The sequence below is a fragment of the Ruditapes philippinarum genome, unplaced genomic scaffold (genome assembly GCF_026571515.1).
Source record: "Ruditapes philippinarum isolate M1 unplaced genomic scaffold, ASM2657151v2 ctg2047_1_1_1_1, whole genome shotgun sequence".
Classification (NCBI taxonomy): Eukaryota; Metazoa; Mollusca; class Bivalvia; order Venerida; family Veneridae; genus Ruditapes; species Ruditapes philippinarum.
The window spans coordinates 150001-167238 of record NW_026858498.1 but is presented as its reverse complement, the minus strand read 5'-3'; the positions used below and the strand labels follow the sequence as shown (position 1 = coordinate 167238).

General features: G+C 31.9%; 1 protein-coding gene across 9 annotated transcripts in view; it reads left to right on the top strand.

The window, feature by feature from the left end:
* Window positions 1-13793: 13793 nt before the first annotated feature.
* LOC132753345 (uncharacterized) overlaps window positions 13794-17238 on the top strand; it is a 59085-nt gene continuing 55640 nt past the window's right edge. For 3 of the 9 annotated variants that reach the window (XM_060743786.1, XM_060743792.1, XM_060743787.1), the window contains exons 1-2: window positions 13910-15087; window positions 16117-16134. In XM_060743786.1, coding sequence (XP_060599769.1) covers window positions 14242-15087; window positions 16117-16134 — 864 coding nt within the window. In that variant the 5' untranslated portion in view covers window positions 13910-14241. Of the gene's footprint in view, window positions 13837-13908; window positions 15088-16116; window positions 16135-17238 lie in introns of those variants that run through there. The other 6 variants (XM_060743785.1, XM_060743790.1, XM_060743789.1 and 3 more) reach the window with 6 other exon arrangements.

Below are 17238 nucleotides of genomic sequence, written 5' to 3'. Positions count from 1 at the left end.
TAAGCACTATTAGTGGAGAAATAAACAGTCTGTGATATATGTTAAATGTTTAAATATATTTATTTGTGTTTGTATGTAATTGCATACATGTATTTAACTATTGTACTTCGATGTTATTGTCTCACATTATTCTGTGTTTGTACATCGAATTAGCTCGCCGTTTGTAAAAATATCCGTTTCGTTTTGTTTGTTTTTATTTTTACAAGGTTAAAGTGAACTTAAAAATCTTTAAAAGAACTTAAAATGGTTTCTAAACTAAATATTGACATTGTCTCAAGTCTTTAATGTTTTAAAACCTGTCGTAAATTTTGTTTTCATTGTATTTGGATAGTGATTTAGAAACAATCCCATGTTGCCTATAGTTTCAAGGGAGACTACTCCACTGGAATTGATACAAGTAATTTTTTAATTTTGAGTTGTCTAGCCTTAGTTGAATGAGAACCCAACTTAAATAAGACAAAAGATGAGATAAAAATTCTTACAGAAGCAGAATATTAGGCTATTCTGGTATTCAATAACTTGTCTTAATGTCACATAAACTCTTTTCTCTTTACTCAACCACTTCCTAACTTCTCTATATAATATATGTAGAACTAAAGTCTCAGCTGTTGCGCAGTAAATGTATGAATTATTCTTTATAGAATTAACACATATAGATATATATTTTTAACAAGCACTGAGAGAAACTTAGTAGGATTTTTTAATAATATATATATCTTACGGTTCTTTATATAGTTATAATTTTCCTTATAGATGACTATTGTAGATTTTATGTGAATGAAGAGAATCAAATCTTCAACATATACCTCACCGAATAGTATTTTTAAGCAGTATTGAATGTTCTAATTTATTATTTTAAGCTTCGTCTTTGAAAAGGAATTAATGATAGCTGTGCTCTAATTGGTCCTTTGAAAAATATGGTTAATAGGTCACAGCCAATCAGATTCAGATTGACTGAAAAATAATTCTGTCTTTTAGAGAGCTGCTCTGTGATTGGTCAATATTCAGAGTTGTGAGTACATATATTAACCAGTAAGATTTAAGGTGTTCAAAATTAGTTTAAGAAATTTTTGATTTGTTATTGATTAAACTTATTTAAAGTTGAAAAAAATTTGAGGGCTTATAGCAAAATTTAATTGGCATCAATGTCAGTTTCTTTGACACACGACCCCTATCCATTTGTCTCATCCTTTATCCACACTTCGACAGGCCTTCGCACACTATTCGGTCCTACAACATGGTGAATATTCTAACTCTAAAATAGGCTCAGTCCAAAAACTGTCTGGGATACTTCACCCTACTCCTACTCCGATACCACCCTACTCACACTGTTAAACACGACTTTCTATTCTCACGTCTTTCACTCTTCCTTTTCAAAATCAGCCTTATTACTGAACCCTGCTGTTTTTGTGATCCCATCGCTTGATCCTAGACATTTCCATTGTACCGTAGAAGCTCCTTCTTCTTATCATCCTCCTTCCCTATATATACTTTCTAGTGGGTTTTTATACAAATCATCTCCAGTGTTGAATTAACATCTCTCCTGATAACTTATTAAATATTCTGACGGATATAATACGGTTTTATAGCTCCATATAATAGATCTTATGATATAAATAAATGTTTCTTTCAAGTTCATATATAATACGGGAGATGCTTTGGTAGTTTAGCGTGGAGGAAGGTAGTCTAGTACTGGTGTAACTCTCCAGGAACGATGGTTAGGAAACTACCCGCCTATATGACTGAAATACTGTTGGGAAAAGGCGTAAAATGAAACAAACAAACAAAGATTGGTGATTTTTGTGAATTTTTAAAAGCAGCCATTTAGAAGTTAGCAAGCATTTGTAAATGTCTTCTTCTTTGTATGATTTAGACAAATGTTTGTTTGATTTCGATTTTCCACTTGGGCAATTAAAAAGTTTTAAAAATTCATGGAAAGCATTGAAAAATTAGCATAAAACTATAAACTGGAAAGAGGCTTGTATTATGAATAATGACAGAAATTGTGATCCTTTATCTACTGACTTTACCTGCTTTAAGGTGGATCAACCTTTTAACATTGAACGATGGCTTTCGATACGGAAATAAAAAGTAAATTTGAACAGTTAAGTGCCAAAGATTGACCGCCTTCCGTTCCGAACAGAGGGTTAAGGGTTAGAAGATGTTTTTGCTAGGAATAAATGGATTTTATGACATGGTAATCACTTGGATCACACTTTTTCCAGATTTTTGACAGTATTTTTACAGGAATGACCTTGAAAATAAATTTGTTGGTTGATATTTATTATATATTTGATTGATAGAATTTAATTGACCTTGTAATCTGTGTTAAATTATTGGCGTTATTACTCCCTAGTTAAGTGTCTATATTTTATTACATTAATGAGATGTGATTAATTTATATGGCTTACTGTTGATAATGTACATGTATTTTATTTATTTTTAGAACAATCTGTGATCTTGATTAAATCCGTCCAGCCAGTTATGGTGCTAGAAATAAGTATAAATTAATAGACGATTATCTATTGCAAAAGGTTTGTGGGTGTATTCTGGTGCCCGTGGGTCTATTCTGGTGCCTGTATTTTATTTTAAAAGTATTGACCACAATAATGGTTCTAGTTTTATTTAATTGAAAAGTTCAGAGGAAAAATTTATACAAAATTTCGGGAAGTGCCTCCTTTTTGTCCAATAGTACGAGCATTTGTTTGAAGTAATATACAAATAAAAGGTTGTGGTACTTGTGGCCAAAAGATCATAGTTTTGGGATGAATATATTGCAGTTAATTTATACTTATTTCCACCTATAAACTGGCTAATTTTATGTGTCAGATGTCTTGATTTTTTTTATGTTGGAAATCTGATTATATATCAGATGTTTGTAATATTTCAGGAAAGTTTAGTTTCCATATTTATATTTTCGTATTTTGTACATTTTCAGTTATATGATATTAAAAATCATTCTCAAAGTAAACATGTTTATTTTCTTTCTCAGTTATTCTGTAACTGCTCACAGAAGATAGCATTAGTATAGATATTAATTGTATCAGGGTCTTTCTATTTGAAAGACCCCGATTGTATGCATGGTGGTTTAAGGGTTGTTCCAAAGGGAGATTGTGTCTCTTGAGTTCGAGCCACTGCACCGGGGTGATGACTAAGTTTTGTCATATGATACAATTGTTGGTTAGTTCCAGATAGCAATCTGGAGGGTGGTTCAGTAAGTTTTCTAGTTTTCATAATTCATCATAGCGAGGTACAATAAATATTGAAGACCATTTCTTAGTTTTATCCAGGGTCTTTCATGACCCTGTTTTATCTGATAACTATAAAAAAAAACTTTATGAGAGCAAATTTTATCTTCAAGTTAATTGAAATCGAATTATATAATTAAGCCCTCCATGGTAAAAAATCTGGTAAAAATAGTTCATGAGTCATTGTGAAAGTTGTTCTTTATATGAAAAAACTGACTTAAATTAACCCTTACCATGTCTAAAACCGAAGGGGGTCAGCATTTGCAACCAGGATAGAGCCAGACCAGTCTACAATTTAATACATACATGAAGTCTGACCAAGGTTCTATATCGTTGGCTGATAAACTTAATTTTTATATTTCTAAATTGATAATGTACGGATCCAAAAATGGAAGCTGGACAAGTCGATTTAAGAAATTTATCAAGTTAAAGACTCATGATGGTTAAGCATAAGACTTGTAAATATGGTAGTAAACCGTTTAAACGCCTTTGAATGAAATACTAGTAATGAATGCCTTTGCAGTGCGGTTCTCTTACCCTTTAACCCTCTAAATGTAGTGTTTTTATTTTTTTTAATTTAATACGTTGAAAAAAATGCTACACCTTTGAGCAAACCGCTTTAACGTTTGCCTGTTTGATCTAAAGTTAAGAAAGAAAGAAAAAAACCTTGTATAGATAGACAAAGATATATCCATGACCTTTTATATACCAATAGTGATATTACACTGTTTTTACTGACTCAATATTATACAAGTAGTTCTCCCTCGTAACACTTTAAAATCGACCCTGAAATACCAATATCTCTTTATCTGCAAGAAAAATTGTAAGACGTACAATCCGAATGCATTGTTCATATGTATCAAATTTCATGCTCGTTAAAATGTTAAATAATTGATCGATCGTCGTATATCAGTAAGATGATCTTTGGTAATTTTCTCTCTACTTTTTACCTTGTATTTTCATTATCTACTTCAGAAAACTGACACTTGATGGTTAAAATCCTATATCACAAAAATCAGTAAAGTTTGTTAAAAAAAGAAAGTTATATGGCGTTGTACGAGGTAGAGCCTTGTGAAATATTACATTGGCGTATTGGCCACAAACTTGCTGACATCATGATGTGTGCCCACAACTAGCCGACTATATTGGGATTCGAACCGCGTTGAAATGAGTAGGTGACTCGATGTTTGTGACTTTTGCCTCGTGGACTTTGGGTTTCTGTACTGGCCAATGAGTTTGACACTAACTATGACGCCTTTCCTTTCTTGTTATAGGCCTTATGTAATTTTATGATGTGTTTTTTTCTTTTTTTTTTAAGTAAATTTGAAACAGATTCTGGTCTACTTGTTTCTCAGTTTATAATTTTGTTTTATGGCTGAACATTGGAATGATATTGTGTAAATAAAACGTTTTAGATCAAATGATTTTAACTTATTTTATACCGTTAATGATTTACTTTTTCAGGTTCTTGTTTCTTGATTATAAATAACATAGCAGTAAATGATTGTTAAGGGGAATATAAAGCAAATTTTTTGCACGTATAGGCACTTGAATGGATATTTCAAAAGAAAGGCGTGTACTGACATCCCTTGATCCCACAAATGTATATTGCGTGGGTTTGAACGTTTTTTTATGGTTATTTACATTTTTTTTGCATGTATTAATTTTGATGATGTTGTACTTTTATTACATATTATTACAGTCAAGTGCCTGATAAATGTGACTTGCTGAGAAATGCTGGAATTCGTCTGTCGTTAGGCTGGATAATGGTCATATCCACAGCCACTAATAATCTCCCCAGAAATAAAGGTTAAATATATTGTTATAACAAAGTTGATTATAAACATATTCAATGGCGCTATGAATTTTTGGATAGATAACTTCAAGCCATTATGTAACGATGTAGTATTTTTTTTTCAAAAACGTTTAATTTTGGTGATCTGTTATAGTTTTAAAAACTCCTCAATTACCTTCATCATCTTTTTCTCTTGTTTCTTTTTTTGATTATTAGTACAGTAATAGTGATTTAGTATTGTATATGAAAGTCAAAATACTGCTTTATTCACCTTTTACTACTTTTATGACAAAGAATTTCACAATCATCGCTATATTTTTCAGGCGACAAGCATCTATCATTAACCATTATTTAAACGTTATAAAACTCATGTTTGCCGTTTAAAAAGAAGGGGGGGGGGTGTATTTGTCTGAGGCATAATGTGTCTTTCAGTTATTAACGTGTAACCCCTATCTTAGTGCAAATTACAGGTTCATGCTAATATTTTATCTTAAAAATAGTTACAGACATCCCGGTAGCTGGTTTGAAACACTTCACTAAATCCTTGTTTATATTTGAACAAGCTTCTGATGAAATAGATGAGCAAAGGGTCACCGAATTTTTGTTTTATAAAGAACACAATTTTTATAATGATTTATATCTGTATAAAACTTAATTTTGCTTTTAGATATAGACTTTATGTCCTTTATGTCGACTTAGTCAAATTTAATTAAAGACATAATTCAGGGAAGCTCTTAAGTGGTAACTAGATGACTATCTGCTCAAAATTTATGGAATACGCTGAATTTTACTTCCTCTTTGGTGATCCAATCTTCCTGTAGCTACTTTTTGATGTTTTCACTGAGAAATAATGTTTGTTTTGTAACAATTTAGACAATTTAACACAGCATTTTTAGAGAATTGAGCATGAATATAATATTTTGAAGAATTGAGCATAATTGTAGCATTGTTTGAGAATTGAGATAGTTGTAGATGTGAGAACTGTCATATTGAATTTTGATTAGCTTTGATTTGAACGAACAGAAAGAAAGAACTTATTTCTTGTTTTAGCTAAAAGCTCATCACCATATAATATCATACAACATATAATACATAATGAACATGGAGATATAATATAATTACAGAATAATGTTTATATAAAATGTAAAAATTATAATGGGCATTCAATTTTACATTAATAAAATAGAGCATAAATTTGAACAGTTTAAGTGATTGAGCATAATGATGGAACGGGGACTCTAGAGTTTCAGGATGCCAACTATCTTGGTCGAATTCTGTATTTAAAAAGTGGTAGAACGAATTTACCTCTGGGCAATAAATTTTCTTATTTGATTAAGTCTGGTAAATACACGTCAAGAAACGTTTATTAAAAACATATACTATGTACATTCATCAGTTATGAACCGTATGAGAGATACAACATATTTAGTATATATTTACAATAAGAAGAAAATGTTGTATTTTGTTACAAAATATTATGAAGACCATCAATACAGAATAAATTAAACAGAAATTTAGTTTATTAATAATACTGTGTACATTAACAGCATGCAATTAGAGCAGTTCCGTGAATAAAAGGATCTACGAAAATAGAATCAGTAGCAGATGATTTATTTGTGTTAGATTTGTTAAGCCACCTCATTAGCAAGACAAAAGCTGAGAGGTTCAATTGTTAAATATTATACGGTCGCTCCTTCCTCAAATGTACGTAATTGCATGTCTCGTAATTAAGAAATGATCGATTATAATACACTAGTTGTGTTGCAAAATTTGAACCTATAATAAACACAAACATATTTGTCCAATATTTTAAGCTGATTTGTTAGTAATAAATTTCTTTAATTTATACCCAATGTCGAGATATAAAAAAATCTACAAAATTGTTTCTATAAATCAGAGGGTCAATCAGAAAAACAGTAGTAAACAGTTACAAAATGTTGTCAACAATATGTAATCAACGAACACGTTCGAATTTGACAGTAATTTATTATTCCCATCTTGTTTACCGTGAAATACCGATTTTGTTACAAGTTCCATAATATATTTTATAAGCGATCAAATTAGATAATTACATTTTCGCACGGCGAGTTAAGCAAAAGCAAGTTTATACTAGTCATGTAATTCCTTCAATAGTATATTTATTGGATTTGGAAAAGTCAATAAAGAGCATAGCTTTAGTACAATGGCGTAATATATATCGTTAAGCAGTTTAAGTTGATATTTAAAAAGTTTGTGAGATTTAACACGTTACTTTAAAATAATCTTGTTTGAAGTAGAAGTGTTTTAATAAGTGATGAAGTGGATGCCTAAGAACTGGAAATGAGAAAATAAATTACTTATTTGTTTTTACTCTGTTTTAAGAATTGAATACCTGGATATACGTATACTAGGAATGTATTTAATATTTGATTACACATGAAGTATAAATACTAATCTGAGTGATTGAGAATTTAAAGAAATTGGAAATACAAGTGAAGATAGGTATGATTTATTATATAAGTATTGTATTTATTCCCTCATTCTTTAAAGCTGACAGCCTCAATGCGCTAAATATTTAAAATAAACTTGCAAAATGTAATGGAATTTGAAAAAGTATAAGAAGATTCAAAATATTCCAAGTATATGATTTACATGATGCGAACGATTAATGACTGATTTTGCAGCATTTATCAGCATATTTCTACTGCGTGACAAACGCTGTAAGGTCTATTTTTGCATATTTTGACCTCCATGGTTATTAACGTTGGATGTAAGTGCCGCTTGCAATGTGTATTTCTTTTCTTTTTTCACTTCACATTATTACACATTTTTAGATAGAATTTAAAAAAATTCATGAAAATTAAAATAGATCTGAAGGCATACTGCTTTAAATTCTTCTTGACAATGTTTTTCAATTTAAATTTGCTTAGAAATAAAATATGAAATTTATTTTCATCTGATTTGAGTCCGTATCCATGGCAATAAATTGTGAATTTGTAATTTATTCGTTTCTATGTTTTGTTTATTGTGAGTTTAAATTGGAAAAGCGGTTATCAAATGTAGTATCTGCTCTAAACCAAAATGGCATGGGTTCGAGCCCAACACGTACAGTTTAAAAAATGATACAAGGGTCTAATGCGATAAAGAATATGAAGTTCAAACTCAGATCTCGAGTATTTGATTGGTCAGGAAACAGCTTACTTATGAAAATCCTAAGCTGTGAGTGAGATCTCATAAAAAAGGCCAGTATTGGTTAGTTTCAGGAAGCGGTTTCGATATATAGTGATTGGTATATAATAAAAATACATGCATGTTTAAAGTAACTTAATAATTAAAAAAAAATGTTTGCATATTGTATTGCTGCTTGGCACATATATACACCATTCATTTATTCATTATGCGATACATCACAAATCCTATTAGAAATGTCATTTTCTGATATCAAGGTGCTTTTATTAAGGTGAGCGGTGGCCTAGTGGTTAATGTGTCTGCCTCTCAACTCAGGGGTCATGGGTTCGAGCCCTAATCGGGTAACGGCCACGTTTCTTCATATGACACCAGTACTGGTTGGTTTCAGACAGGGGACTCGAAAGTGATTAATATAAGTTGCAAAAACTTGTTTCGTAATCGAGCTTAAATAAATATGTTTAAACCAAGATGCGGATGGGGCTCCCTTGACCAAGTAGTAAATGCCCTCCAAACGTTTGCTACCGATTATCGCTTTGTGTTTCATTTTTCTCTTTGAATGTCAATTGTTTAAGCGACTCAGTTTCCTTCGTGATTCGATCCGGCTTCTCCCGCGTGTCCAATATTAAGGTACGTACGGACATTTTTGTCCACCAGCTGGAATTGTTTGACTTGAAACCATACAAAAATGGGATAGTGCAATATGACATGCTATTTTATATGACAAGATAGGCTGTTTATTCATTCTAAGTTCTCAGCAGGGGGATTTGAATTTTGTGTCATAAAGAAGTTCAAAAAATGGTGTTTTGGTTTAACACAATTTATTTATTCGGTTATAATGACTCGTAATTTTACATGTTTTTATCTAACATGTCTTTAGACGTACCTAGATAAGGATAATTCTGTGTCAACTCTTTTGATTATTTATTTTCTATTATCATTCTTTGGGTCATTATTTCCACGTAATCTCTATAGGGATTTACTATGTATTATCTCTAACGTTACGTTGTATTATATAATGACAGATTAATCGATTTAAATAAATCTTACCTGGGATAACATTGGTCTTAATGTATGATAACTACAACAAATATAGGCATGCATGTGGGATCATCCGTGTTATAGTTTTGGGATCATCCGTGTTATATTGTCAAAGTGTTGACACGGATTTGTCAAAATTGTTTACCCGGAATTTTTAAGTTTTACTGGATATTCTATTATAATAAATGTGTTACACGCTGTAAAATGGAAATATACTTTTCTGGTATAATACGTTAAGCAGTATATGCTTAAGAACATGGTTTAAGTAAGTCCGGAAAAAACTAGTAGTTCGATTATTAAGGCTTTTCAATAAAATCAAACTTAAAAAAAATATTACTTACACTTAAGTAATGTAAAAATATTAAAGATTCAAGTAGTAATTGACATGTTTTATGTGGTTAACGACTTACTTTTTTCAATATTATTTCTCTATTCTACTGCGTTACTAACTCAGAAAGGGCAATTTTGCACATTTTTACCTCATTTTAGTAATTTACGTGAGTTGTACGTGCAATTAATTAGGTGTAAATTGCTTCCTTTTGGTCATTACACATTATTATACGTTTACACATACTTTTTAAAATAATCATGAAAATAAGCATAAATCTGGAGGCGTGCTGCTTTAATAGTGCATTATTTATTTTCTCATCTAAACAAAATGTAATTTTTAAGTGCAAAATTCTTCGAATCGTGTCACTAAAACAGCGTATAGCTTGATAAATATGTTTATTTAACGTATAAAAGTTATTTTACCTAACAAATTTGATCAAATTAGATTTATTAAGATCACCAACAGCTTTGGGTGTCGAATAATAAATACAGTTACATATATTTGTTTTGCCTGGTGCTGCAGATGTGCTGCAGATGTGCTGCAGGTGTGCTGCAGGTGTGCTCATGGGGCTACAAGTGTGCGCTTTTATGTATAGATTTGTATCCAGTAGGTTTTAAAGGCAGCCAAGCATTTTGAGAGAAGGTATACATAAGCTAACTAGAAGGTATAGCATGGCACATTATATGAAGTAATGTGAAATTAAGATCGTTAAAATAGTATTTTACCAAAAAAAGAAAATGGAATTCAATGTTGATATAAGTTTAAAAGATGTTCGTCATTTTATTTTCATAACATATCTACTAATTAAAGCCTACAATTTGATAAAGGTCTCTGCTTTCTGGTGTAAGATGGCAATGATATAAGATGAATTATTGTCAGCTGCTTGACTTATATTTCTAGTTTGTGCTTTAAAGTGATACACACGTTCCAAACACTTAACTTAAGCAATTTCAATAAGGCAAACACCTGCAACAGCGGACAAAAAATAATGAATAAATGTTGTTGTATTTAGTCTTTGACACTATTACTTTACTAGGAGCTGCAGATAATCCGTAAAAGTATAAACTTTGATCAATGTCAAAAAGGTAAAATGACTTTGATGTATGAAAATTAAAAACTGTTATGAGGATGCACGCTGTTTTCAGCAAAACTTATCGTAGTGTTTTCACTTTACCCTCTCAAAAATATATTCAATTGATTTCTTTAAATATACACGTTATTCTATAGTAATAAAGCCGAACTTCGGTTTTCATGTGGGAAATATTTGATAAAAATGCTTCTATTTGTCAGAAAAGAGAACCATCTACCTCAAAATTTCTTAGATTTAGAGCACAACAGGAGCACCGGAAAATGCTCTAATATTGTGCTTAAGGTTTGCGTTGAGTAGATAAAGATCGACTGTTCTGTGTATAATTTCTAGTGATATTTTGCAGGCCCAAACACAGTCACATTGTCTTTAAAAAGGGACGGGTGTTGTTAACGAACCATTTTTACCTAAATTTAAATGTCCATTCAACATCAGCCTTGTAATCACGTGATGCAGATACATTGTATTGTCAATTAACAACGGAAAACATTACTTTTGACACTGGCGCATTATAGGGTAATGATAATTGAGTTTATAAAGCGGGATATTTTATTTTCTCAATAAAAACAAATTGTTTTCTGTTTTAACATTTTCCCGTATAAATAATGACGCTCAATACAGCAGACTGTCTCTAGCAATATCAAATACCTACCTTCTCCCTTTTAAGTTAAAAAATCGTTGCATTTCTTTCCTCCTCCGTTGTGCTTTGAATCAGACTTTGTGCGTTGCTGGAACAAACGATCTTGCAGAAATGCGTTTTGTTTAACTATACCGTGAAACTTCTCCAGTATTTCTTATTACATAGCACATATCGTAAATGATTCTATCGTTCTTTGGTACTCTTTATTATAACAATTTATGATAATTTATGTTATCGTGAAAATAGTTCTTAATTTTTGTTGCATCATTTACCTGTACATATAATCTTACTCGTAGATAAAAAAGCAAAGCTTTTTATTATTTTATTATAACTAAAAATACGATTATCGCACGTTCTGTAAATAAGCGCTGTAAAGTTAATATTTATTGCATTAATATATAGTCCATTTTTTACTTATTTTATTACATTCTTCGAAGTTTTAAGTGACATCAAAACTGTTTAGGTTAAACGTTAAATTTCTTGGTTTACTTTTGGAGGGTTACCTCAGGTACCCACTTCGCACGTTATTTTGGGCACGAGCGGACCGTATCTCATTTAGGTATCAAGATAGGTCTCTCAAAAATAAAAAATAAAATAGCTTTCCCGGCGTATGAAATATTGCAAATAATTTGGTCATCCAAATACATATCATTTGATAGTAACCAAAACTATAAATGCAAATGTTTGTATCAAAGCAGTTTTGTTGTTGTTTTTTTTTTTGAAGAATTATGTCAAAAATGAGAAAACCGTCCCGGAACCGTTACTTGGCATACCGAATAAAATCATAAAAACATATTAGTAATACGGTCTGTACCTATTTCAGTGCTAGTTCATTATCAAGGACAGGAAATGTTGGCCTAGCAATAATTATATATGATCGTACAGGTTTGAACCCTACTGAAGCCATTACCATTTCCGCCATATGACACCAGTTTTTGGTTCAGCTAGGAAACGAACCTATCAATGTTCACTTTCAATGTTAACATTTTTTACAGATTCGTGTATGATAATATATCATAAAAATGTTTCCCCAAATACTGTGAACGAGTACCTTTAACTGCGTTATGATAGCACTGAACTCTGGCCAAGTAAGTTCCATCTAAATTAGTTTTGAAGAAGAATTAATGGAAACAAGTAAACATAATTAGTTTTCGCTAGTGTAAATTCTTATTAAGCCATGGACTTTCCGTTATTTATGAGTTATTAGCCCACTCAAAAGATCGTATTTGCTTATACTAAGCCCTTAATGCATATTTCTTTAGGGCTTATCCCGAGGGCTACATTTATTATTGCCCTTTTCACACCAGTATGACATTTTGAGTGGCCATCTCAAAATTGTAAACATATTACTTAAAAATGTCAATGTTTCACGAAAAGAAAACAAGTATATTTACTCCACAAAACCAATGACAACTTTTCACAACCAAAAAGCTCTAAAGTTAATGTACATATATTTTTGATTAATTTAATTGTCATTTAGGGTAAAGTGATTTTATGGCACACTTTGAAGTGTTCGTTTCAAACTTTATAAAAGAGATTTGTTCAAAAATAGATAAATGATACGCAGAAAGATCCACAAAATGATGTTAAAATTAATCAAACTGGTTGTGAAAGAAAGAAAAATTGTTTAATATGAAATATCTTAGCGTAGTTTCGAGCGATTAGGTTTATTTTAAAGAAATTAATCCGGTGCATTGCTTACATAATTTGATATTAAAATATTTGTGACTTTAAGAAATGTCAGAAAAATGGATCGTACGCCCTTCACAACAAAATGTCAGTGTCAAAAATGAGACACGGTGTTTGTAAACAATCTTTAAAAAAAATCAAAATAAGTTAAAATTCTGAGGAAGCACGTTATACGTTGAAAATTTCGGCAATATAATGATTATATGATTTACACTGAGTGCATGTGTTAGGAGCCATGGTTTCCTATTTGGATTAAGATAAGTCTTAAATAAACATTCTTGTATTTATTTTAATTTCGAGGACGCTTTCTACACCGTAAATCGAGAAGAACGTGATCCTTTTAAGGCTCGAACCCATTATCTTTTTGTTAATAGGAAGACACTTTAACTTTGATTTTTGTTTAGATTTCACATTTATATCTATTTACACGCATCGTCTGTCGCGCGTTTTCAATAAATAATTTATTCCCGCCAAAATGTGTCGTCTGCCGTAAAATAAAATACAACATCGTGCAATATCCATAATATCGGTATTTCTGGGTATTAGTTAAGCGTTTAATTTCTCTTTACGATGGACTTAAACATTCTTAAGGGTAAATGATAAATATACGGCCACCGTGGGGGTTCTCAATGAAAATGACAGGAGGAAAACCGGAAAAAAATCTTCCCTTTATATTATTGATTTAATCCGTAATTTAGATAAAAGTAAATAAATTTTCTATACGATTTGTTTAAGTAGTGACAGTTCAAACTATCTACTGTATTTGAATTGTTAAACCGAATTCAAACTGCCACATGCCTGACTACTGTCAACAAGAGAAAGTTCAAAAACAGATAAAATGTTTAAATATTACCGTTTTTTACTTGCGAACCCATTTTAATGACTAATTAACGAGTACTATGTAATCATTTTATAGAATGAAATAGAAATTTTTACTTTCTGTATAGGGATCGTATTGTTTCGGTATAGATTCCATCGGATGTATCGATAGATTTTCCTTTCGAGACCGAATAATTTAAACATTAAATTTTAACAGTGCACAGACTTGTTCAAATAGAAAATAAGAGAATCAAAGAGTTCGGAGGTATTTGAGCGTTTTCATTTTAGTTAAAACCGTGTTGAGTGTTTACTCTTATTTCCTTTTTTATTAATTTCCAGATATGTGAAGTTTCTTGGATAAAAGTTAACATTACCGTGCGGATTTAACGTTTGCAGTTTCTGACTCAGTGAACAGGAAGAGAAGCGATGAGTGCCCGAACATACAGAAACTTGTCAATGCGACCGGGACGGTCGGCTCGATCGTACAGATCGGCATCAACAAGACAGTTTTCACGCCCTTCTTCTAGTTGCTCTCTCGTTGAGAGTAACTTTCGGGTAATGACCCCAGAGACGCCAATTATACCGGAAGTGCATATAACAAACAGGAGCAGACGACAAAAAGAAATTACTATAAATGACGCACCAATGATGTTACTTCCAAAAGCACGTGTCCGTGACAGCTTAGATTACTATGACAATTTTAGACGTTCATATAGTGTTGTTGCCGACACGTCGGTACAGGGACTCCATATTTCGACGATCCAGTCCGTTAGTGGATTGGAGAAGATTACACCTCAAAAACCTGCCCTTAAATCTCGAAGAAGCTCTATATCTCGAAGTGAGGCTGACAGTGGCTTTTGTTCACTTAAACGAGCGGTAACTTTTGAAAATCTTAGTCATAGTCAAAGCAGTGTCTATAAGTCAGACGATGACTTGGACAATTTGTCAGTAAGTACTGTCGATGACAATCTTGATAATGACTCTGATGATCATTTACCAAATATTCAAGCGTCTTTTGGTGAAATTCCTGATCACTTGGAATCTTTTAGTAACGGTGATTACGTACTTGCGAATCCGCCGCACGTGCCACGTCCACCGTCTCGATCTGAGGGATATTATTTCTCGAAACGCAGACGACATGGACATAGCGAGGACCACGATATAAGTGCTTGTGAAATATGTGGAGTTGTTTTGTCAGAAAAAGATAAGGTGCAAATGAAATTTGGAAAGGTTGACAAATTCTTGGATTGGGTCATGTCAAAATGGGGACCGGTAAGTAAAAGTTTTTTGTGCTCTATTATAACTGTAAAACTTCGTCACTTTTCGTCTCGAACATTTTGTATTAAGCGCTTCCATGACATGATTTATGTGGCTCTTGACCATATATAATTATGCTCATTTGAGCTCTGTAAGATACGGAAAATGGCAGAAAACGAGCTAATTATGGTGGCACAGTAGAGACATGTGTGTTCTTATTTATCTCGTGCGCACGAGATACTATGTCGTGCACACAATATACTATGTCGTGCGCACTAGATAGCTAAGTCGTGCACACGGGTTACTTTGTTGTGTGTACCAGAAAGTTAAGTCGTGCGTACGAGAGACTATGTCGTGCACACGAGTTACTATATCGTAAGCACGGGTAACTAGGTCTTTCGCACGAGATAATTTAGTTGTGCACATGAGTCACTATGTGGTGCGAACAAGATAATAAGGTTGAAGATAAAATCGTTTCAGCCTTTTTTAAATGACAAAAATCATGTATTGTATGACAATGTGTATTCTGATTGGCTAATTATCACGTGGGCAAGACATAGTAACTCGTGCGCACATCGTAGTAACTAATGCGCACGACGAAGTAACTCGTGCGCACGACGTACATGTATTTATATCGTGTACTCGACTAAATAACTCGTTCGCTCGACATAGTATCAGTGTGAACGACACAGTAACTCGTGCTAAAAACATACACCGTAGCTAATGGTTAAACTGTATTTCCTTAAATATATTTCAAGTACTGCACTCTTAAACGAATTCTGATGAAAGACTTACGTAAACTTTTCAAAGTATAGCATGACAGGAAAGTAAACAGATATATTTTTCAAGTTTATATATCAATATTTGCAATATGCAAATACTTTGCTCTGCGCAGTGCAGAACCACTCGGTGTTTCTTTATTAAGACTAAACGCCTGCAAGACAAAAATCACTCTGTAGCAGTCCAATATTTAAATCATTGGATCGAACTATTATTATTTACATGAATAAAAAAAAACATTTTATTTTATAACTTTTGTTTTAGGACTATTACGAAAGACTAGTAAGTCTGCCTATATTGTGTTTTATATTTTTATTCACATTTTACCGTTTTTCGTATTATTTTTTTTTTATTTTTATTTTCTACTTTTACACTTTTGGTGAGAGATACTTATTTTCACTTTTTCACTTCACTTGTTTCCTTTTTTATTGGCTTTTAGCTATTGTACATGTGTAGTAAAATTATTACACGTACATTTCAACGTTGATGAATTTCTGGATATTTCTTTTGTAAATTGTTCTTTCATCATTCACCCGCTTGTGACCGCAATCCTGCAACGCCTGTGTTTGATAGGTTCTTGTACACTGCAAGTGCCTGTTTCTCCAAATTTCTGAAATTGAAAAAAAAAAATCTCCGATTACTCTGATTTCTGAAACTGAAATTATCTGTTCCTCCGATTTATAAGACCATACTGGTAACCTGTTATACAGTGCTCAGTAAACCATCTAACCTTTGCGCATACCAATACAATACAAAATAACTTCATATTATATTTTATATATACTATCAACATTTATTATATTTAACATGTTATATTTATTATATTTAACATGCTTTATACGCTATATTTATATATTCAACATATTCCTCAAAAGTGTAACTTTCTGTTTTGTATAGAACCTGCTTATAAATACACAGTCTAACCATGCTCCTGTAGACGCTTTAAAACAGTTTCCTTATATAGAGGCAAAGTTTGAATGATATTAGCCTTTAATGGAATAAATTATGATTGAAAAAACTATAGGACAGGGTGCCACATGTGTCTCTTCAGTGAATGTTTCTGACACATATCTGTAAAATTGGCATTTATAATCTTAATGACATTGACTGGGACATTCCTCTCCTGTCTTGACATTGACAGGGACATTCCTCTCCTGTCTTGACATTGACAGGGACATTCCTCTCCTGTCTTACAAAACATTTATGTACACAGATCACTTAAAAATGGCAAGAGAATTGACACTGTTTCTTTCATTTAGAAAGTCATCAAACTCTTTTGCATTTCAAAAATAAAGATAATAAAAAATAAAAAAAATAAATAAATAAAATTAAAATAAATAAAAAAAAAATAAACGAAAAAGAAAACAGTAATGTTATAAACCGACA